This window comes from Alexandromys fortis, unplaced genomic scaffold (genome assembly GCF_014885135.2).
Source record: "Alexandromys fortis isolate MF-2015 unplaced genomic scaffold, M_Fortis_MF-2015_v1.1 scaffold_229, whole genome shotgun sequence".
Classification (NCBI taxonomy): domain Eukaryota; kingdom Metazoa; phylum Chordata; class Mammalia; order Rodentia; family Cricetidae; genus Alexandromys; species Alexandromys fortis.
The window spans coordinates 438,566-461,677 of record NW_026068122.1 but is presented as its reverse complement, the minus strand read 5'-3'; the positions used below and the strand labels follow the sequence as shown (position 1 = coordinate 461,677).

Here is a 23,112-nt window from a genome sequence, read left to right as displayed (position 1 = left end):
GTGCTTAGAACAAAATCCGAGACCCTTATAAAAATGGCTGCCAAGCCCCTAATGGCTCTCTTCTTACCCGTTTCTCCGTGTCATCTGTCCTCTGCCCCTTCAACCATAAGAACTTTCCTGTCCTTGCCCAAGCTTGTTGCATCTTGGGGTGGCCGCCTTGTGAGGCAGGTGCATTTCTTCCCCTAGATCTGTGCGTCTGGTCGTTTCCTTCTTATCTCAGTACAAAAGTCATCTTCCCAGAAATACTTCCTGGATTACCAGTAATAGCCAACGAACCCCAGGCCCCGACGGAGGCCCTTCTAACAAGTGCTCTTTCATTCCCCTCCCACTCCTTATCACGCACCGAAATTGGGCTTTGTTGTTGTTCACTTGGTCACTGATTTCTACTCTAAGGTCTCATTGTCAGGAACTCGAGCTTCTGCTTCATCTGCTCTACTCCGAGTCTCCAGTATTTGGTGCAGCGCTTATCACACACTGGAAAACCACTGTTTCGCTGTTCTACATATTAATAAAGTTAATGTTGTTGATGTGCTAGCAGTAACAGAGCCCAGTCGGCACTAGCCTGGATGCTCATACAAACTGTGATTATTTCATTATCCTTATCTTCCATCGGGAGGATTTTCTATGCTATTTATAGTTACTAAAACAGGTTACTCTCCCCTTTCAGAGTAGGTGCAAAGAAACTCAATCACCTTGTACATTAAGTGGCATTCTCTATGTCCTTAACTCTTCCCTCCCTTGTATATTGCCATCCAATGTCTAGGAATCAGGAAGACTCTGAGTCCTCATGAGAGAGGCTTCACTGATGTCATTGGTCCTTCCAATCAGTGTGGATGATCTTGGACCCCATACATCAAATCCTGTTGCTCTCTGGCCCTAAACTTGCCGGGGCCCACACCAGTAGGTCGACTCCACCTTGACTGACGGTTAGAGACTTTAAGCCTATCCTGCTCTTTCAAAGTTATTGACAAGAGGTTTGACTTAAGGTGTGGCTACAAACAAGATATCTTGGCCTAGGGTATGGTTACTTGGGGTTGGGGGTATTGAGATGGCCCACAGAGGTGGATCCTTCCCACTTGACCAAAGGTCAGAGAATTCAAACCTATTCCTTCTCATTCAAGGTTATGACAGGAGATTTGAACCAGGGAGTGACTGCCTAGAGGAGGATACTTTGTCTAAGGTGTAGTTGCTGCAAGTCTTGCATAAACAATAGACTGTTTAACTCAGGAGAGAGTGGCTTGATATTTCAAGTATGAAGCAAGTAATTGCTCTGTTTGTTCTTTGTGTCATGTTAAAGCAGTATTTTGCCTTCTCCACCCCCCCCTTTTTGGATTGGGATATATAAGCATATGGAAAATAAACATGGATGTATTCAGTATTTACTGGATAGCCCTCCCAGTTCTATCCTGTCTCTGTAATTCTTTCGTATTTCTGTTCCTCTTATCTAATATTTCTAATCCCCTGTGCCCCTGCCTTGGAATTTGTGAACCCTGTCGAGGCTGGACCATTACAGATGTTGCCCCAAGGTGTGGCTATGACATAACCTCTTTAATGGCTTCCCTTTGCTTTGTCAAAAAAAAAAAAAAAATCCCAGAAGTAAACTACAGCTTGGTCCTGCCACCTCGCCAGTGCCTTGTGCCTGTTGCCCTCCTGGTTTTCACTGTGCTCTCCCACGTGGCTCTTGCTTTCATTTGAAACACTTCAAATCCAGAGAGGCAGACTGCGATGAACTGGAAGGCTCTTGCTAACTGAGGAGCAAACAAATTTTTATTTCCAGTACTTTGAAAGGAACTTTTTCCAGGGTTTGTAGGTCTGATTCTTTGAAGGTCAGAGTCAAAAGCGAGTTAGTGATATTCTCTGCAAACTAAAAGCCTAACAAGGTAATGCATGAAAATGAAAAAGAAAAAGAACCCTGACTGAATCTTTCCTATTTTCACAAAATTCAGTATAACCAACTTTTGGAGATCATCGTAGCTGCCTTTTTTAAGAAAAAATGTATTACTTACTAAAGTATCTATTAACTGTCTCTTGCTCCAACTGTGGAAAATGGACAGTCTCCCTGGCTTGTGTACATAGTATATTGATCTGGTTAGTGGAGACAGTCTCTCTCCATCTAAGTGCATGTGTGTGTTTGTATGTGCAGTTCTGTGTCATGGACAAGTTATATAAATTATCCACTGATATAGGAGTCCCCTCTGTGTGTGGCTTGTATTGGTTAATGAATAAGGAACCTGCCTTGGCCTGATACGGCAGAACTTAGGTAGGCAGAAAAGACAGAACTGAATTCTGGGAGGAAAAAAGCAGAGACAGATGCTGGGAATTTTACCCAGTAAGCCACTGCCGTGTGGCAATACACAGATTAATAGAAATGGGTTAAATTAATGTAAAAGTTAGCCAATAAGAAGTTAGAGCTAATGGGCCAAGCAATGATTTAATTAATACATTTTCTGTGTGATTATTTCGGTTCTGGGCAGCCGGGACGAACAAGCAGCTCCTTGCAACAATCTACCCGCTGGGTGTGCTCACACAGATGCGTCTTTGGGACACGTTTTATAATTTTAGATCCTTATGTTGATGATGCTAATTAGAAAGGAAGTTTCTTAAGTAAATTTCCCTCTTTGTATTTGCCAACTTTTTCTACACCCAAAGGTGATCTCACTTTGCTGTTACCAACTGTTAAGGTTTAAGTTCCTAAACATGTACATAAATTTCCTTGTCCTAGCCAATTCCTTATCCTCTCCAAGACTGACATTTGAATTAAGGCGTGGTTTCAAAGACTACACTCGTACCATAGTGCGCATGCTCTGGATCCTCACTAAATGCTTTTTTGTGGACAGAAAGGTTTTTGTTTTGTTTGGGGGGTGTTTGTTTGTTTGTTTGTTTTTTGGTTTTTCGAGACAAGGTTTCTCTGTGGCTTTGGAGCCTGTCCTGGAACTAGCTCTGTAGACCAGGCTGGTCTCGAACTCACAGAGATCCACCTGCCTCTGCCTCCCGAGTGCTGGGATTAAAGGCGTGTGCCACTATCACCCGGCTTGTTTGTTTTTTTTAAGATTGTTTTTATGTTGATGTCTGGCCCTTGGACTTTAAATAAGCAGGGACTTCCCGGCAACTTCCAGTTTGATCCCATGCTCGTTCAGTCCCAGTCCAGCTGGAGTTGGTGAGCTCCCATTAGTTCAGGCACACTGTCTCAGTGGGTGAACCCTTCATGGTTCTGACTTCCTTGCTCATATTCTTCCTCCTTCTGCTCCTCAACTGGACCTTGGGAGCTTGGTCCAGTGCTTCGATGTGGGTCTCTGACTCTGTCTCCATCCATCGCCGGATGAAGGTTCTATGGTGATATTCAAGATAATTATCAGTCTGCTCTGCCTCTCTTGTAAGGGTCCACACAAGTCAGATTTTCAAACAGAGGCCCTTGACACTTCCATCAAGAAGGATGTCCTGGGGTGGGGGTTGAGTGGTTGGAGTCCCTACATTTCACTTAATTTGAAACAAGGGTCTACTCGGGCAATTTAAATCCTCCATCAATAATATGATCTGGGACCGGACCATCGGTTCATTTCTTCTGAATTAAGACCTGCAATCACCTTTCTGAGGTTGAGCCAGTGGCCTTGGATGAGCTGACATTTCTCAGCAGCTCAGCTTCAAATGAGATATCATGGGCCTGTTCTGAGCCAGCAAGATTGGAGAGAAGTTGGGGAATTTCCAGATGCAAATAAAGAATATGTGTATACATACATACATACATACATTTACAGTGTGAGAGATAAAATAGAGGGAGAGGTAGGTCTCAAGAGTTCATCAGCATTTTTAAGGAGTGAAAGTTAGGAGCAGAAGCCAAGGAACAAAACTCTCCTGGATATTTCTCTTTTTTTCTTTTCTTTTTTTTTTAATTGGTATTTATTGAGTTCTACATTTTTTTCTGCTCCCCTCCCTGCCTCTGCCCTCCCCCCTTCAGACCTCCCCCAAGGTCCTCATGCTCCCAATTTACTCAGGAGATCTTGTCTTTTTCTACTTTCTACTTCCCATGTAGATTAGATCTATGTGAGTCTCTCTTAGTATCCTCATTGTTGTCTAAGTTCTCTGGGATTGTGTTTTGTAGGCTGGCTTTCTTTGCTTTATGTTTAAAAACCACTTATCCGTGAGTACATGTGATAATTGTCTTTCTGTGTCTGGGTTACCTCGCTAAAAATAATGTTTTCTAGCTCCATCCACTTTCCTGCAAAATTCAAGATGTTGTTATTTTCTTCTGCTGTGTAGTACTCCATTGTGTAAATGTACCACATTTTCTTATCCATTCTTCGGGCGAAGGGCATTTAGGTTGTTTCCAGGTTCTGGCTATGACAATCCTGGATATTTCTTTACCATCTCTAACTAACTTATGCTGCAGAAATCTACAGGTAAATCATTAGTAAAAGTAGAATGTGAAGAATGACCCATTTTAACAAAATGAGAATTATGCCAGCAGAAAATATGCCTATTAGAAATTCTTGAATATAAGAATTAGATTACTCCAATTGTTCTTTTTGATTTGGTTGGTTTTTCATGGCAAGGTATATCTGTGTTGTTCTGGCTGTCATGGAACTCGCTCTGTAGAACAGGCTGGCCTAGAACTCACAAAGATCCACCTACCTCTGCCTTTGGAGTGCTGGGATTAAAGGCATGGGCCACCACCACCCAGCTAGGTTACTCCAATTTTCATTGTTATTTACATTTAAATAAAAGAGTCGATAACACTCGTGTTCAATATATAAGATACTGTAAGAGCCATCAGTAAAAATTATCTACAACAGAAGAATTCTGGGTAAACCCAGCTTCAGTTTATAGAGGCAATTGATGCACAAATGTGCATGCCTGTGTGAATATGTGGATGTATGTCACGTGTGTGTGTGTGTGTGTGTGTGCGCGCGTGCGTGCGTGCGTGCAAAAAGGCTAGAAGAAGGTGTAGAGAGCCCAGAGAGTTTTCTGATTTAGGTGCTGGGAACTGAGCTCAGGTCACCTGTAAGAGGAGGAGGCACACTTGTTTGTTTAGCTGTCTTTAGCCCCAGAACCAACCATAAACTTGGAATTGGCTTTGTGCTCATAACAGGCCAAAAAAGATGAGATCTGCTCTGACATCGGGTTCATGGAGTCCCGTGTCTATCTTACTCTGTCATACCAAATTTAGTTTAAGAAAGGAACAATTAGTTTTAAACACTCAAATCTGTGAGATTATTTTTTGCCTTCCATATTAATTGCATGTCTGTTATCTTCTGTTACCTCTCCAGGGCCCAAAAGTAGATCTGCTTATATATAGACTGCAGGTCAGAATTGAGCAAGGCTCCTGCTTTTGCGTGGGACTATATGCCATGAGTCATGGTCAGAGTGCTGCAACTCCAGAGTTATTACCTGTGTGAGAGAAAGACGGGAAGGCAGTTACAGACCATAGAGTGGGCCAAACTGTTACAGAATTTGTTATTATTTTTCTCAAGAGTCTCCAAAATAAATTTAAATACACATAAAAAAATCAAAACCAAGGAGTTTTTACACCAGAAAAGAACTTGGGGAAATGTGCTCAAACCTTCCATTTTCCTTATTCCCGCTTTCACTTTTTCTTCTTCTTCTTCTTCTTCTTCTTCTTCTTCTTCTTCTTCTTCTTCTTCTTCTTCTTCTTCTTCTTCTTCTCTCTCTCTCTCTCTCTTTCTCCCTTTTTTTTTCCTTCCTTCCTGGAGTAAAGCAAAACAAACATATGATCAAGAGGACATGAGCCAAGAGGAGGTGCAGACAGAAGGATTTTCCAAAACCTCAGATCCACTCACAGCAGCCAGTCCCTTTCGATGCCTTGATAGTTACCCACTGACAAGAAAGCAGCACAGCCCTGAGAGGACTTAGGAGCTTGCCTTCCCTTTCCTCCGCTATCCATCCTGAGCTTCAGGCCAGCTATACCAGGCTGCCAGTGTTCCCGGGCACTTTCTGCTCATCTGCATCCAATTCATCCATCTGCCATGAGTGTGTGGCTGATCTTGGTACTATGGCCAGCCTGTCCTCCATCTAGACAGATATGTACATTTAAACTTCCTAGTGAAAGTACTTAAACCTGTTTCTACACTAAACACACATAGACTTTCTGGTCATCATTCCCTAAAACTATATATAACAACTAATGTTACTATAATCTATGAGCTCGGTAGCTTGCACCCTGTTATGCTGAAATACTGGACTTTAATAAGGGATTTGAGGACACACAGATTTTCATATCCAAGGGAGTCCTGGAACTAATCTCACATGGATACCAGAGAATGGTTGGCTAAATTTGTGTTCTCCCGAATTGCAAAATACCTAGTTTATACATTGTCTGTGAGTTTCTACCAAATTGAAATTCCAGAACAATACTCCAGGTTGTTAAATCAGTCCATTTTCTTAAAGTATTACTGACGAGTGAGTTCAGAAGTCTGTGTAAATGCTGAAGTTTGAGGAAATGCACAGCCATGGGTAATAATAAAGTAGTACAATTTGCCTAAAGAGGGATTTAAGCACACATTTTCAGAAGTAGGGTAGAGATGCCGCGTCTGAGCGTTTTTTCCCGAGGCCGCATCCGGCACACACTAACAGCTTTACTCTGGTGGGGCTCACAATAGCAGGTTGTGCTAAACAACCCAAATTCTTGGCAGTGAGTGATTTGCTAATGAAACCATGTGGGAATGTGGGCTTAATACATAAAAAGACAGCTCAGTTGATAAAATGATTATCATATAAACACCAGGGCCTAAGCTTGATCCTCATGAATCTATGTTTAAGAAAGAAAAAAAAAAAAAAAAAAAAGCCAGGCTAGACCTACGGTACGTGTGTGCAAAGATAGGAGAATTCTTGAGGCTTCTGACCAGGCAGGCTAGCCAAATAGCTGAACTCCAGATTCAGCCACAGATTCTGCCTCAAAAAACAAGATGGAAAGTTATTGAAGAAAACATCTCTTGATGACCTCTGGCCTCCACACATACACACATACATACACACATGCGCGAGTGTGTGCGCGCACACACACATAAATAAATAAATAAATGTATTCCAATAAAAGAGAAGTTTTGCAGCCATGGAAAGATGATCTTGCTGAATTAAGAAGTTGAAAATTGTGGCCTGTGTATTATAATCCAAGCTTTGAAACAAAAATGTTTTATTCATAAAAGATGACAAACTCACAAGTTATTATTTAATTATCTAAGTGACAATAAAGATTTTTTAAAAAAAATAATAAGACACTACAAATTGAGATAATAGGTGAGATAAACTGGGTATTAATAGGCACACGTTAATAGCTGCCTTGGCCTTTTCTCTGAGCAAAGCGATGATGGAAAAGGCCAGAAGGTTAGTGTCTCACAGTTTGCAAGCCGCAGCAGCAACTTCTTAGCTGTGTGTCTATTGGTGGGATGACTACGCCTGCTAGGACACTTTCCAGTATGGCAAGCTGAAACAGCCATTCCGTAAGCAGTAATTGTTCTTTCACCGGCTAACAAACAAAAGGACTGAAACTTTGCTCCCTGGTCTTCAGAGCCCCTCCCCGCGGGCTGCAGGCACCTCACCACCACCCACGAGCTCAGAGCAGTCATTTCCTCAGAGAAAACTACTTGCCACCATGATTTGACCTATTACAGCCATCTCAACTAAAGCATTTTACACAGAAAACAGTAAACTGCGAACTAGACTACAGTTCCTTAATGGCTTCAAGGCCCAAGTGGACTTTCAGACTCTTCATTGGATCCTTATTGGGCCACTTCGCCTCCTATGCATGCTAACGAGTCACCCTGGGGCTTAAAACAGAGCTCTTGGTCTCCGAGGGTGGGGTGAGAGCAAGGGGCTTGGAGACAGCTGGTTGCTTTTACATGGGACTGGCCTTTCTGGAAGAAAAATCGGCCTGGTTTCTGACTATAAACAGGAATTAGTAAGGCAGGAGTAGAACAAAGAAGTACAGTGACTGAGAGCCCTTTCCTAGAGAGCAGGCCCGCGGCCCTGGGAAGGAGAAAGGGCCAGACCCCTTCTCCTCGCTGTGATTTCTATTAGACTCAGTGTCAGCCAGAGGACCCGGTTAGGGGTAGACAAAGCCGACTTTAGAGTAGAAGTTCAGGCACCTCATACTGTGTGTGCCAGGCAAGTTACAAAACTCTTTGAGCTCAGTTTTCCCACCAGAAAAGTGGGTGCCGTCAAGCCTACCTGGCAACATTGTTGGGAGTAATTAGGTTAATATAGGAGCCCATGAGCGTACCACATAAATGCTGATGTAACACATAAAGGCTGCTGACATCATCTACAGAGGGAAAAGAAAATCAAGTGGGTTGGGTACAAAGAAGGCTGGCAGATTTCAATAGATTATCTTTTAATTCCAAAATGCCAGCCAGCATCCGGCAGCCACAGAGACGGTATCAGGGGAACCCACATCATCTCCAGGTAGAAGTTACTGTTGCCCCAGCCTTTCTGGGGAAGAGAGCATGGCATACTCTCTTTTTAGAGACCTTCTGCCTCTCTAGCCTTAGCTTTGTCTTTGCTTGCCATTGTCAACATAGGCTTACCATCATGGGCAAGTGTTTCTGCGTCATCAGAATGCGACCAGACCCCAACTCGCGGATGGGGCTTCAGGAATTCAAAGGCAGAGAGGTTTGGGTTTTTTTGGATTTTTTTTTAAGTAAAGGAGGAGGAGATTAATAAAAACAAGAACTACCAGTTGGAGCTGGCATTCTTCACGGATGGTGCATTTGAGTTATTGAAGTTTAATCATAAACCTTCATTGGGAAATATAAAACTCACTGATGTCCAGGAGTCTGACATTTGCAGCTGACCGCCATCTCCCTTCCAAATGAGGCCTCACTTTCTTAAGTAGGGCAGCGGGGAAACCAAGGTCATTTCTAGGTTTCTTCTTGGTCTTTTTGCATCACCTTAAAGATCAGCTCTCTCTCTCTCTCTCTCTCTCTCTCTCTCTCTCTCTCTCTCTGTGTGTGTGTGTGTGTGTGTGTGTGAGAGAGAGAGAGAGAGAGAGAGAGAGAGAGAGAGAGAGCTACAGCTCTCCATAATAAAGATTAAAGCAATGGCTAAAGCGAAGTGACAGAAAGCCCTTTTGAAGGAAAAGGTTCACTGGCCTGGAAGGAACCACAGACATCAAGTCCCCTATCTGTCTGATAACATTTCATCTAAACTCCTTCCTGGTTGAATGGAGATCCAGCCAGCGCAAATGCTCACGAGAAAGCTGAAAATCACATAGCCATTCTTTCATCCATCTCAACGACAGAAATGTATGAAGTGCCTTAACAAAAACAAAAACGTGCCTTTAATAAACCCCTGCTCATGAACAAAGCCGGCTAGGAACACAGAACTAAAGGTTTCCACGTGAGGAAGACATTGTGCACTTACAAGTAAACAAGTATTCTTTACAAGGAAGTGTCTGAAGGAGAAACTCAAGGCCCCCGTGAGTCACCAAGATGGAACGAGACCATATGTAGGGAAGACCTTGTATGGTCAAAGAATTAAATGACGCCAGTGTCCTCAGAGCGGGTAGAGCAGAGGTAGGCAGGGTTAGCCACTTGGGCTTCACAGAGCAGAGGAGGAGGGATTGGATATCTACAGAGTCCAACAGCAAACTAAGGTTAACAGCTAGGCCTTGTGGGCAGCCGCGCCACGAGAATATGAACCTCTGAAGTGCAAGGCTGCAGCTCAGCCTCCCTCACAACTTACCAGGGGCATGACAACATTCTCTTCATCTCAATGGCATCCTTCCCCAGAAGCTAGCGCTGCGAAATACATGGATTGAGTTCCTCTATGAGTTAGTTACCCCATGCTAGGCAACAACGAGGTACGCGGCTGAGTAGAGGCAGTCAAATAAAACACAGATAAACGACCGAGTCCTGTTCAAAGTCAAACAAGCGCTGCAGAGAAGCGAAAGGTCAGCAGGGTTTATCCCTGGATTGCACTGTGAGTGTGACTCCTATTGGCCACGTGACCTTGGGAGGACGTCGCTCTCAACCCAAGCGCTTTGGATACACGAGAGTAGGTTTGGAACACTGAAAACACAATTGAGATGCTTATCTTGAAGGGTTTTGGGTTTTGCGTGTGTGTGTGTGTGTGTGTGTGTGTGTGTGTGTGTGTGTGTGAGAGAGAGAGAGTGGTATATGTGGACGTGCTTGTGTACATGTATTCAGGCATTTTGTGTGAAAAGAGACAAGTATGGAAGCCAGAGGTTGGCGTTAGGTGTCTTCCTCAATCACACTACTGTAGATATTGATGCAGAATTTGTCACCGAGCCCCAGAGCTCACCAAGAATTTTCTAGTCTAGCAAGCCAGTTTGCCTGACTCCGCTTCCTCAGGGCTGTGATTACAGGTGATCCACCTGACGTTTATGTGGGTTCTGGGACCGGAACTCTAATCCTCACAGTTGCTAGAGAAATACTTTATCTACTGAGTTATCTCCCGACTTCTAACCTGGAGTTTTAATCTAACCATTCACTTATAAATCTTAGTGTGTATTTCCTCTCTGTTTTTCTATTCAGCCTGCAAACTCTATCTTATTAAATATCTACCAATAAGGCACTTTTAAAGAGTTTTGTCAGCAGTTGGTTGTATTTACAGACTTCAGGAGTTAGAGTTCTCAGATAGTTTAACTGTATTTATAAGTTAAATTTAATTTTAAAAGTTTCAATCGAGGCCGGGTGGTGCAACCCTTTAATCCCAGTACTTAAAAGCCAGCAGCAAAAAGATGTCTGTGAGTTTGAGGCCAGCCTGGTCTAAGAAGAAAGTTCCAGGATGGCCAGAGCTGTTACACGGAGATACCCTATCTTGGAAAATCAAGACAAAACTCTTAAACATCTGATCTACAAAGTTATAGAAAATTAACCTAATAATTAGACTGATCAGTATGATTGGCATGAATTTCTACTAAAAGTTGTATTTCAATAATATGTCATTTGTAAATTTTATATTAGAATAACATGAAACCATTTTAACAAATCAGATTCTCAATTATTACTTGTATATAAAAAATGGTCTGATGCAATGCTCATTGGGGGTGGGGGAGCACACAATAGAAAATATAGGCTTCCCCTAAGGTCTTCAGGCAGGGAGGCAGCATCACAAGGGGAGCCTCTAATTTCTCCCACAGGGAAGATGTTTATTTAGAATTAACCAAGGTCTTTAGAGAACAGTCTTTAACTGGCCTCCTTTGGAAAGAGATTCCTAGCCTTGAAGAGTTCCATTCCAAGGTGGTTGCCATCTGCTTTGAACAAACTTTCCACTAAACCCTTTGTTTTCAATATCATCTCTTACCCCTTATCATGCCACGTATATAGAAGTGCGCGCGCGCACACACACACACACACACAAGGGGGGGAAGAAGAAAGTAAGATCTATCTTGCTCCATGTGACTACTAAAATTTGAGAATAATTCAGATCCCACAAACGCCAGCACTTAACCAAGCTGCATAGTCGGAGCCTGAGTGCACATGCCCAATCTGCCTTTTCTTCTAGTATGAGCCCAATGATAGACTTATGCTGTTCCCGTGGTTAACTGCAACCCACATAAGACCTAATACCTGGCCAAATGGTGCCAAATATTTTCTGGGCCCGGACTCATAAACACTCATCTGTAATGAAAAGCTCGGTCCGGTGAGCAGCTAAAGAGAGAGGCCCAGGTGTTGCTGGAGAAAGTCAACTTATTTGAAAGAATATGTGGGGCCTGGCAAGGACACAGCCGCCACTCCCTCCCCACCTCCCCCAGTCTTGAGAGTATCACAACAAACAGGCCTAACCAAGAGCTCTCCTCCAGACACTTGGGCTGGCTGAAAAAAAACGAGCAGGACAGTAAACACTGGTTGTTTCTCTCAGGACCTAACTAATGAGATTACCTGCCTCAGAGACACCCAGGGACTTCAAGGTGAGGCGATTTGCAAATTAAATTCCCTGAAAGAGGGATGGTTTATCGCCATTGTTTGCTGGGATCTAAAATTACTCTGCACGGAAGAGCAGGCTGTCTCTTACTCTATTGTGCCCGGCTTCAGAGAAGCTAACTGCCAGCCTTGCTCTTGTCGGGGAGTCCAAACATTATCATTCAAAGGCTGTATTTACAAATGGAGCAGGATGGCCATAAAACCGATGACCTTGCTGCTTCTGGAATCTCATAAAAAGTTTTCAAGCTGCTCCTCCCCAAAGCAAATAAGGGTGTTGCAGTTGCTAGTCCCTGGCAGCACTCCAGCTGGGGCTATTACGTTCCTCCCTCATAAACTTTCCTCTGAGCTCCGAATACAGACTTGCCTGCTTGTCTGGGCGCTTAACTCTGGAAGTGCTGCTGCATTTGGCACATTTTAAACCCAGATGGAGGAGCAACAAAGAAGAAAAAGAGGGCGAGAGAGAACAGAGGCCGCTTGCACCATTCCACTGTGGCCCAGAAACTACAGTTTTCTTATTCAAGCTTTGTAACTAATTCACATAGCTTTTCCCCCCTCTGTGTTCTCATGCACAGAAGGGGTGAATCTGACTTTTTTGAGTGTAAATGTGTGTGTGTGTGCATGCGTGCATGTGTGTGTGCATGCATGTGCGTTTGTGAACTTCCCTTTGGCCTACATAATCTAGATCACCTGGTGATAGAGGGGAGGTGGAAGAAAGGCAATGAGGGTAATGAGTCAGGGCAGGACTTCTGAGAACCTGTTGTTTCACTGAAGAGAATCTGGCCTAGACGGCAGGTGTCTTTTTGCCCTTTCCCCTTCTTTCCTCTTTGAAGAACATAGGACTTAGAGGAGGAGCCTTCTCTATGATCAAAAGGAGAAGGCGGTAAGCAACAAGGAGGACCGAGACAAGGCATGGAAGTCTCTGGGAGATGCTCTCTCATCCAAGTACTATTAACACACACACACACACACACACACACACACACACACACACACGGAAGGGAAGGAGGGAGAAAGAGAACACCATTCCTTACAGTGGTAGAAAGACTAAAAGAGAAACTTGCTCTACAGTCTTTACCTACTAGTGTCCTAGTGGTCATGGTTGTGTGCTGAACTTCCCTTGCACAGGGAGGAACTGATGACTTTTTTTTTTTCTCTGAACAATAGGAATGACAAAGGTGGCAGAATATGTGAGCTTCAACTAGGCGTGTGTTATAAGACTTCATCCAGCAGCCGATGTAGTCTAGAGAGCTTCCTGGGTAACGATGGCGTGAGCAGCCTAGGGACCAGACAACTTCCTTATGAGAGAAGCTCATGTGACAAGGAACTGTGGGACACTTCTAAGAACCGAGAGCAACCTTCCAGCACTGAGTCTGACAGAGTCAGAAGCTGCCCTCCATCCTGCCACTGAGGACTCTCAACTAGGGATGCCTCCAGGGGCGAGTGCAGCCCAACTAACACCCCAAACTAGAGCTATGTGAGGTCCTAAGGGAAGGGTACAATGTAGCCATGCCCAGACTCAAGACCCACAGATACTTAGTCAGTGTGCGCTGTTTAAAGTCACTAAGTTGGTGGCGATTTGTTATGCAGCAATATTACACTAAATCCACTCTTTTATACTACTCTGGCTGTCTTCCCAGATACGCTGAGAAATAAAATGTGTTGATGGCTACCCACATAGATGATGAATTTTGGTGACCTCCACAAAGTGTTGAGGGTTGGGAGGTGATGCTAAGAGAAGGTAGGGTATCAAGTGTTCCGGGTTAAAGAGAAAGCAGGGCGCTTATTTGTTTTCTCAAAATAGAACTGAGCAGTCTCACTCCAAAGGCTTTAGATGGCAGCTAGAGAGATGGCTCAGTGCTTACGAGAACTGGCTGCTCTTTCAGAGGATCCATGCTCAACCCCCAGTACCCACATGGCAGCTCACAACCGTTAAGGACCAACATCCTTTCTGGCTTCCAAGGGCACTCGGTACATACATGATGCATAGACACACATGTAGGCATTATATTTGGTTGTGAAAAGGCTTTTAGGTGATATGGCTCTACTCATAGCCTGCCTGTCTGGCATGTACAAGGCCTTGAATTTCAACCCCAGCAAAGGATAAATCAAACTCAGTGGCACCTGTCTGCAATCCCACCACTCAGGAGGTAGAGGTAGAGGTGAAGGCAGCAGAGTTGGAAGTACAAGGCCAACAACCTCAGCTAAATGGTGACTTGAAGTCAGCCTGGGCTAAACACGACCCTCCAAAATAAAATGCTTTTAGCTACCAGGTGATTAAGAATTAGAAAAGAAAAGAAAACCTGAAAACTCCATCTTTGACTGATCTAAGTCAGGAGAATAGAAAAAGCTCTCTCCTTTTAAAGTTTTCAGACTTGTTGGGTAGTTTTGTAACCCAAAAGTACTAGTATTAGCTGGCTTCTCTGAGTGTTCATCGTGTGGAGGGCTGCCTGCATCAAGCTTGTCTCTTAAATTATCTTTACCCACATTTGTCCTATAAAGTAGGAATAATCATCACTCCCACGGAATACACGGCGAGCTGAGAAGAAAAAGAGGCAAAGTGGCCGGTCAGTAGGAGGCAGGACTCAAAAGCAAGCCGGCCTCGGTATTTAAACACTGTGCTTTCCATTTGGCTGTAAAGGATTTTTAAAAATTGGGGACAGGAGAGATGCCTTCGTGGTTAAGATCACCAGATCTTCCAGAGTTCCTGAGTTCACTTCCAGCAACCATATATTGATACACAAGCATCCATGATGAGATCTGGTGCCCTCTTCTGGCAAGCAAGCAGACATGCAGGCAGAGCACTGTATTCTTGGTAAAGAAATCTTTTAAAACAGGGAGGGGGGAAGAAGCCCTTTCCTACATTCTAAGTGCCTGGAGAAAAAAAAAACACAAATAACTTTTTGATGTATTTCCTAACACAATAGTAGAATGGACAAATGTGTACTATTTCTTTCAGTGGATATGCTATATAAGCAGTGTGTGTCTGTGTGCATGTGTGTATTCCAAAGTTTCTGTGAGCATCAACTGTATGTTCCAGTACTTAGACATACCATAATTTACCAAGTTGTTGCCAAGATAGCAAGTAATTTTAGATGCTTTATATTTGCGGTTATTATGAATAAGAATGTACTCAGCTTCTCTGCACATCAAGTTTTGTCCATATTATAAATTTATATGTTAGAACCAGTGAAATGGCTCAATGGGTAAAGGCTACCATGCTTGACGATACAAACTCAATACCCAGGACCCACAAAAAGAACCAACTTCCAAAGTTGTTCTCCGGCCTCCAAACATACACCTTAGCATAAATGCACCTAAAGACATACACACACACACACACACACACACACACACACACACACCATATCATATCATATCATACCACACCAGAAGAATATTTTTGAGTCTCTGTATTAAGACTGAATCCTCTAAAAGGTGGAATCCAAAAAGCCATGCCCTGTACCCTGCTTGGTTCTAGCACAGAATTATCCCTATGAGGCTCTGAAAACAAGAGGAGGAAGATGCTTATCTCCCGAGTATTTCTATAGGTTACTTTCTTCATGAGTGGAACAAGGGTGATTCTTTTCGAGAGCTGGGATTTTATTGCCACCTGGAACAGAGACCTTCTTGCAGAAGCCGTAAAATTCAGGGTTAATTGTCGGTAAGCCCTGTAGTGTTTGCTTCCCAAACTATCTCACAACCATGGTCTCAGCCCTTTTTACAGGTTCGTAAATAAACACAGGGACCTGCAGAGTGCTGTCCACTGGGAGCAGCCCCTAGCTTCCACCCATGTTTGTCCGTCTCATTAGTATCTACCATATTTCCCATCTTTTCAAGATGGTCAAAAGCTGCCAACACCATAAGCACAAAAATATGCTATTTGTTGAGGCCATAATAATAACTAAGAAGAATCCATTGCAATGTTGAATGACCCAGGACAACCTGTTCTCTTCCTTCATCTATTGATATGTATTAGTCAAGTGACAAACCCAGCCGTGAGAATGGAAAGGAATTTTAAGGTAGCAGATTATAAAGATAGCTGACATTTTCTAGACACCGTGTGTCATACACTAGGCTAAGGACTCCACATGGATTGTTTCCTGGCAGTTTTTGCTAGTGTAATAAATAATGAGGTTTTGTTTCCATTTCTCTCTGAGTCAAGTTGAATATTAATTTATTGAGCTACAGGCAAGCATTCCTTATTATTTTTATTTGAATTATGTTGTCACATAATAAATTGCATTACAAATGTCTATGCCCAGAGGAAGAATATCCTTGAACCCTGGTCACACAATGATAGATCACCCAATGCTTGCCGCACTGAAGTCCTACTGAGAATACAGCAACCACTTGAGGAGCAGAGTCATGACTGTCAGCCTGGTCATTTGATCCATCACTATATATCTGATGGAAAACCTTTATACTCAACCATCCCACAAATGAAGTCATCCTTGTCCGTCTGCTGGGCACTCAGCAGATACCTCAGCATGTTTGGAGGTATAGCATGCAGGTGGGAAAAGTGACAGAGAAAGGCCACCTCGTCTGGGCCTTGGATTGGCAAGGACTTTGCAGACACGATGAAAATCAAGAAAGGGTAAAGTAGACAGGTTCTCTGTTTTTTATTAATGAATTAATTGGGCTTTTTCATTTGTTTATTTGTTTAGATACAGTCTCACTATGTAGTTGTAGCTGTCTTAGAGCTTATTATGTAGAACTGGCTAGTCTTGAACTCACAGAAATCCTCCTGTTGAAATTAAAGACCTTTGCTCCCATACCTGGCTTATTTTATTTTTCATCAATGGTATGTTCTCATAGTACAATGCTGGGCTACTTTTCCAAGATTATGTGACAGCAGTCCTTCCCTGCCTCCAACAGCTTTCTTCCTTGCTAAGAAACTATTAGTCTTTTCAAGACTCCAAAGCACCATGTCCCAGAAGAGGTGAATCCAGGTTGGTCTGGGTAGGTCACAGTTCTTTCATTGTCATTGGTCAGACATTCACTTTTCAAGAGTCCCTAGATTCTAGGAACGGCCACACAATGCTACTTCTAATCAAGAATATTCTGATTTATCAAGAGTGAGCTACTTCAAACTCCCCATCCCTCTCCACACCACCATTGTAACTATGAATGCTGTTGTGATGCTCAGAGATGTGGCAGTCATCTTGCAGCCTAAGTCGGACGGCAGAAGACTTGATGTCCTAACGAGTACGGAAGACAGAAAAGTGCCCGCCTTTCAACAATACTGCTGGAGTGTTGTTCTCACCTTAGACTATTTGTCCTTGGACTTTCAGTCATGGGGCTTAAAGATATCAGTAACTTAGTGGTCAAAGTTCCTAGTTGTTACTAGTCACCAACTAAGTCCTCAGTTATGTGGGTACACCTAAAAAGAGGATAATTTACCTTCTTGCCAGAATTTTGAATCCTACCAGATTTGGAAGGAAGGAAGGAAGGAAGGAAGGAAGGAAGGAAGGGAGGGAGGGAGGGAGGGAGGGAGGGAGGGAGGGAGGGAGGAAGGAAGGAAGGAAGGAAGGAAGAAAATGCATGTGGAGGTCCCTCCACCCCCAACCCTGGAAACAGAAACCTGCATTCTATGAAGCCCCCCTTCCCCATGTAGTTATGCTTTTCCTTGACTGGCAGGAGAGATTTGGTCTTCTGACTTGCTGACCCCCATACTGATCCTTCCTTAATAGCCCTTTGGGTCTGGCTGGGCTTTTGCTCAGGGTGGTCCCGTTGCAGGGCTTGGGCTGCTTGGAAAAGTTGAACTTGTCAAAAATCAGTCAGGTCCTCCTTGGCAACTGCAAAGGTAAGCTGTCACCAGGGCTGTCAACGGTCTCAGCAGAAAGAGCTGTTTATTCGCCACAAACCTCCGTGAGTCACGGTCTGAACACTCCGCAAACCTCCCCTGGCAAGTCAGACCCTGCCCCAGTCTCCAAGGAGAGTGCTTCCCACCCAGAGCCGCTTCGACACAACAGACTCTCCGTGTGGCTCTCTCATCTTTGAACTGCACAAGTGGCCATAATGTTAATGATTCTGAGTCATCATTGAGGGCTGTCCGTGTAGAATGTGTATGCAGAGAGGAGAAGGAGGGTGGTACCTGCTGAATGCTAGGCAAGAAGTAAGTCTTTCCTGGCTGTGGCTCTTCCTCGCTATATACCTTTGAATAGGAACCCATGCCTCAAATAATGAGGCTTCGTGGCTCTCCACCTCTTGGTGACCCATCTTTTAATACACTCTTGTTGGCTGGTACAGTCAGCGCCCAGAGAACTGTACCACATTCAGCTGGATCTTCCGAGGATTGAAGGTGAGAAAGACAGAGAGCTCAGATTGTTTTTTAATTTTAAGCATGAGCTTTAAATCTGACTTTCCCTCTTGCTCTTACACCTTTTCATAGGCCTGACATACACACTAACTGTGACTATCCTGTTTCACATAAGAAAATCCCAAGCCTTGATTAGCACAATTCATGGAAAGTGTCCCTCCCTGCTGACCTTTGTGCATGTGATCATAGTTCAAATTTTACTCCTTCCAGGAAGTCTTCCATGTTTCCATTAAAGAGTGCTTCATTTACACCACCGGCAACTTCCTGAATGAAACAGTTTATCATACTGCTTGCTTTACCTACTCTGTGAGACAGCAGTGTCTACTGATGCAGGGGCTATCTCAGGCCATCTATGTCTAGAACGTTCTCTGTCATGTGCTAGACACCAAAAGTAATAAATGGAGAGTGGGGTTAATTAAGGAGTTGTCATCTACAGCCCTACATGACTGAGTTGATCTCCAAACAGGTCCCCAGAGCCCTGGAGAGGGGAGGACAGGACAGAACAGGGCCACTGGAGAGGAGAGGACAGGGTGGAGCAGGACCCCTGGAGAGGAAAGGACAGGACAGAGCAGTACGTGTTTCTGATGTTTTCTCCATCTCTAGCCCAAGACTTTGAGACTATGAACTCTTATGTTTGCTATCCAATAAAAAGGAATCCTGACTTCCTACCTCATGTGGACTCCTGGAAGAACTCACAAAACCTTGAGAAAGCGTTTAGAAAAGCCTTAGGACACACAGCCTATCTTCAGAGCACCAGGATAAATGTAGAAGAACATGGGTAAGTGTCAAAGCAGAAGACTTCTTGGTGTACAAGCACACTATTCCGTGAAAGTGAAGTCTCAGTGTTCTATTCTGAAATACTACTGGTTGTCTATAGTTGGGTCATGTTTGAGACGTACCCACAAGCTCACCCTTGACATTCTAATACTGACTGGAGAAGCCCCTCTAAAAGGACCAGAGAATGAACTCACAAGATGTTCAGTGAGGAAGAAAGATGAGGACCTGAGTTCAGATTCTGAAAACCCACATAAAAGGCCAGGCATGGCTGTGTAAACCTATAAGCTTAGTCCTAAAGGAGGCAGAAAAAGTTTGGATCTCTAGATCCCTATAAGGCTTAAGTGCCCCCAGGGTTTCTTCTTTTGGCTACTTAACTGAGACTTAGTTATTCCATGTTCGTGAGCCCCAGTTTCTCCATCAGTGAGGTAGGGAAAGCAGTTCCCTGTATTCTAGGACTGTTGCAGGGATGAAGAGATTGAATACCCACAGCTTCTAGCCCACATTACTTGTCCAATACAAAACACTATCATTTAATCATTTAACCAAGAACCAGTTAATTCTCCTTCCTGTACAATGTAGAATTCCTACCTGAATGACCACTGCCAGTCTGGTGTGGCAAGGGCACCCCAAGTTTTATCTGGATGTCTTCCAAATGCCATAAACATTACCTGATTGTAAATCATCTGAGACTCATATACCCAGTACCATCTTCTCCATCAGTTCAGGTCACATGACTCTACCTTGGCAATTTGTGCCTCTTTAATATTTTGTCATTCAACGCAGATTCAATTTGTCTTGGCTCTTACTGTACTTCTTGTTATGATTCTCTGACATATGATTGCAGGGGGCCCTATAGACTCCACACATTTGTCTACTGGCTCCCCAGAAATTGTGCTCATATGGTCCTTAACTTCTCAGCCGAGTCTGTCAAACTCCTAAAGTTCAGGTGCTGAGTCAGACAAAAGTGGTGCCTGGGAAAAGTGAGTGGTACCCACTGGCCCCATGCTCCATGTCCCAAAGAATAAACCTATCCCAAACCAGTCTCATTTGATGGGCACCAAACATTTAATTTCTTAGATCTGTGAGAAAAAGAGAGAGGAAGAAACTTGCTTAGCGCCATACACTACGCATTTTGTGTAACTCAAACACAAAGCTCACAACTTAAGATGCCTGTTTTTCTTGAAAGGGAATTGAGATAGTCCAATCAGGAACTAAGTGCTCAAGCTTGGACTCAAGCCGATCTGTCTCCAAGTTCAGAGTTTGTGTGCCTTCATTTTCCAATGCTAGTCATAAAAAATGCAATAAAAATGGTTTTCTGGGGAAACCATTATCATAGACACATACTATCACCCTTTGGTAGGTACCGTACCCTTCTCCTATCTTCTGAAGATTTGTTAAGATCCTGGTCAGCCCTTTTTCTTAGGGCCCTCCGTAGGACAGTTCTTCTAAACCTGTGGGTTGAGATCCCTTTGGGAGTCAAGCGACCCTTTCACCGGACCATCTAAGACCATTGGAAAACACAGATATTTATATCACGATTCATAACAGCAGCAACGAAAATAATTTTTATGGTTTGGGGTCACCACAAACTGTATTAAAGGGTCATGGCATTAGGAAGTTTGAGAACCACTTTAAGCCAGGAGAATACAACATACCTATTAAATCTGGCTCCCAAGCCAAGCAGCCTGTGTTCAAATCCCAGGTCTGTGATTGTTAGCTGGATGTTCTCTGGCTAAATGTTTAGATTTTGTGGCTCCGGAGAAAACTGACAGGTCATACACGGGCTGGTACAGCAAGAGCTAAATAAGCTTTGGCTACCATAGTTGAAAGTTGGTTTTATAAAAGAATGGGCAAGGATTTCTTTTGTCTCATTGGGCAGATAAGGAAACTGTGACTGAAAATGGCTGATATTTTGCTAGGGTCACAGCCTCTTCAGTGACAAGGTCAGAAGACCGGGATTAGCTAGAGGTGGGGGATGTCTCCAAACTTTTCATCCAGTGCCCCTTTGCCTCCTGCTTGCTGATCTACAAGGCAGGAGAAGCATGTAAGCTGCTGATCCAAGGCCTGATGTCCTCTGTCTGTGGCGCTGTCAAAAGAACCACGAAGATGGCATCCCAAAGCTCCATTTATTTGTGAACCTACAATGCTATCCTCTCCACTTAAAAGCTGCTAAGGAATTCGCTGGTTAAAGTGTTTCAGAGTCTGTCAGAGATGCAAGTTCTTGACATCTTGCCTCCATATGCCTCTGAAAACCTGCTCAGCATCCCCTAATCCCTGACGAGGTGTGCTCATCTGTGGTCCTTTCTTCTAAGGTTTCCATCATTGGGCGTGGGGATTCTCTCAAAGCTCACTCTTTGAAAACGTCTCCTGCCCTGAGTCATGTCAAAATCAGAGGAAGGAGTGCTGCCAAAAGCTGCAACTTTTCCATAAACTCTTAATCAGCCCTCGGGCTCACCACAGTGGACGCATCAGTTACACTGATGTCCTGGCAAAGGACCAGGGCCTCAAACTATGCTGCGTTGCCTCAGAAATGCAAGGGGGCCTTGGAAAAAATCATGATCTCTGGCTGTTTACTTGAGCTGTGGGAACCGGTTCCAATTCCTCCCTTCTTAAGAGTTTGATCCTGGACAGTATTTGTGTTTATTTGTTCATTTTGGTAAATTTGTATTGGCTTGTTATGATGGAGATAAGTGCTGGAGATACATTTATGAGTGAAATGGATGATTGACACACAGCAATAAAAAGAAAGGATGCAAAATGAGTGTAGTGGGGGATAGCAACCTCACCTTAGACTGGGGGCGGTCTCTCTTGTGTTTATATCTCTTTAGTTTCTTCCCAACTCTCCCACTTCTTCTAGCACTTTATCATTCGGGTTGCTTACATACATTATTTCCGTCAGTCCTCACCCCAACCCTATCATGGATGTCCATGACTCACGCCCACTTTACACTGAGAAGGATGAGGCTCAGAGAATACAGATGGTGTGTCCATCGTCACACAGATGCCATGAGCTTTGATCCCAGGTATCTGATTTCAAGACGCAAGTTTTTCAGCAACTCAGCATTGCAAGTTCCCTGCAGGAGCCGCACTCTGTGAGCTGTTGCTCTCATTGTCATCTGACTCAAGAGCATTAGAGATGCGTAGAATTAGGATTGACTCCTGAAATGCTCTATGCCCCGCTCCTTCCTGTTCCGAATCACAGCTGACACACTTACATATCGCCTACCGTACTCCAGGTTTGGTTCCAGCACTTTACACTTCTAAAGTCTTTACCAAAAAGCATGAGGTCACTGTTTTATTGTCCTTCTCTTCATTTAATGACAGGAATACTGAGTTATAAAGTTGATTAAGCACTTGGCCCAGGAGACGCAGTACTAACCGGCCCAGAGATGCAACTAGACCAGGCAGGCTAAGGTCCAGAGACGCTAATCATTACGTCACTCATGTAATCTTACTGTTTCATGGGCCTCCTTTGCATTTCTCTTACACATTATACATTCGTTTACACAATCACCAGTCTAATGTCCTCCCCATTATATTCTCCAACCTTTTGTTCTCATTCCCCAGGCCTTTGGCTAGAATCAGTTGCCTCTGTTGCCCACGTTTCCATCACCCTGTGCTCCATTTCCCAGCATTCTGCACATAAATCCTCAGTTTCACCTGTTAGGTTCAGGCCATCTCCAGCAGTTGACAGGGTGGTGTTCAAGATTCCCAGGGTATTGCCGCATAGTGAAACATGGAACTTGTTAGAGGTGCTACTAAGATGAAATGCTGATATATCTATATCTATTTATCTATATACACACATATGCATGCGTATTCATACCCCTGTATCTTTCTCTCTCTATTTCTCTGTCTCTGTCTCCCAGCTCTACGTGTGTGTGTGTGCGTGCGCGTGTGCGACACATACTTGACAGGTGCTCTGCCACTGAGGTACATCCCAAACCCTTCCCATTTTGTTTTCAAGCTTAAAAGAAATACGACAAAGACAACGGATTGGCTGTGGATGTTCAGGAAGAATAGAGGAAACTGGAAATTCTGATTCTTTCTTTTGAAATATAGTTTTGGGAGAAAGAATCTAAAATTGTCCTAGAAAGTTTAGGGCTTTTAGTATCGGAG

At 43.7% G+C, this 23,112-nt stretch overlaps 1 protein-coding gene across 2 annotated transcripts in view; it reads right to left on the bottom strand.

Moving 5' to 3' along the window:
* Positions 1-1,805: 1,805 nt before the first annotated feature.
* Positions 1,806-23,112, bottom strand: part of LOC126490431 (uncharacterized) — an 82,105-nt gene continuing 60,798 nt past the window's right edge. The window contains exons 1-3 of one of the 2 annotated variants that reach the window (XM_050125370.1): positions 9,694-9,866; positions 5,558-5,702; positions 1,806-3,328 (exon numbers count right to left, since the gene is read on the bottom strand). In XM_050125370.1, the coding sequence (XP_049981327.1) occupies positions 3,249-3,328; positions 5,558-5,702; positions 9,694-9,702 (234 nt within the window). In that variant the 5' untranslated portion in view covers positions 9,703-9,866 and the 3' untranslated portion in view covers positions 1,806-3,248. Of the gene's footprint in view, positions 3,329-3,963; positions 5,386-5,557; positions 5,703-9,693; positions 9,867-23,112 lie in introns of those variants that run through there. The other variant, XR_007589186.1, reaches the window with a different exon arrangement.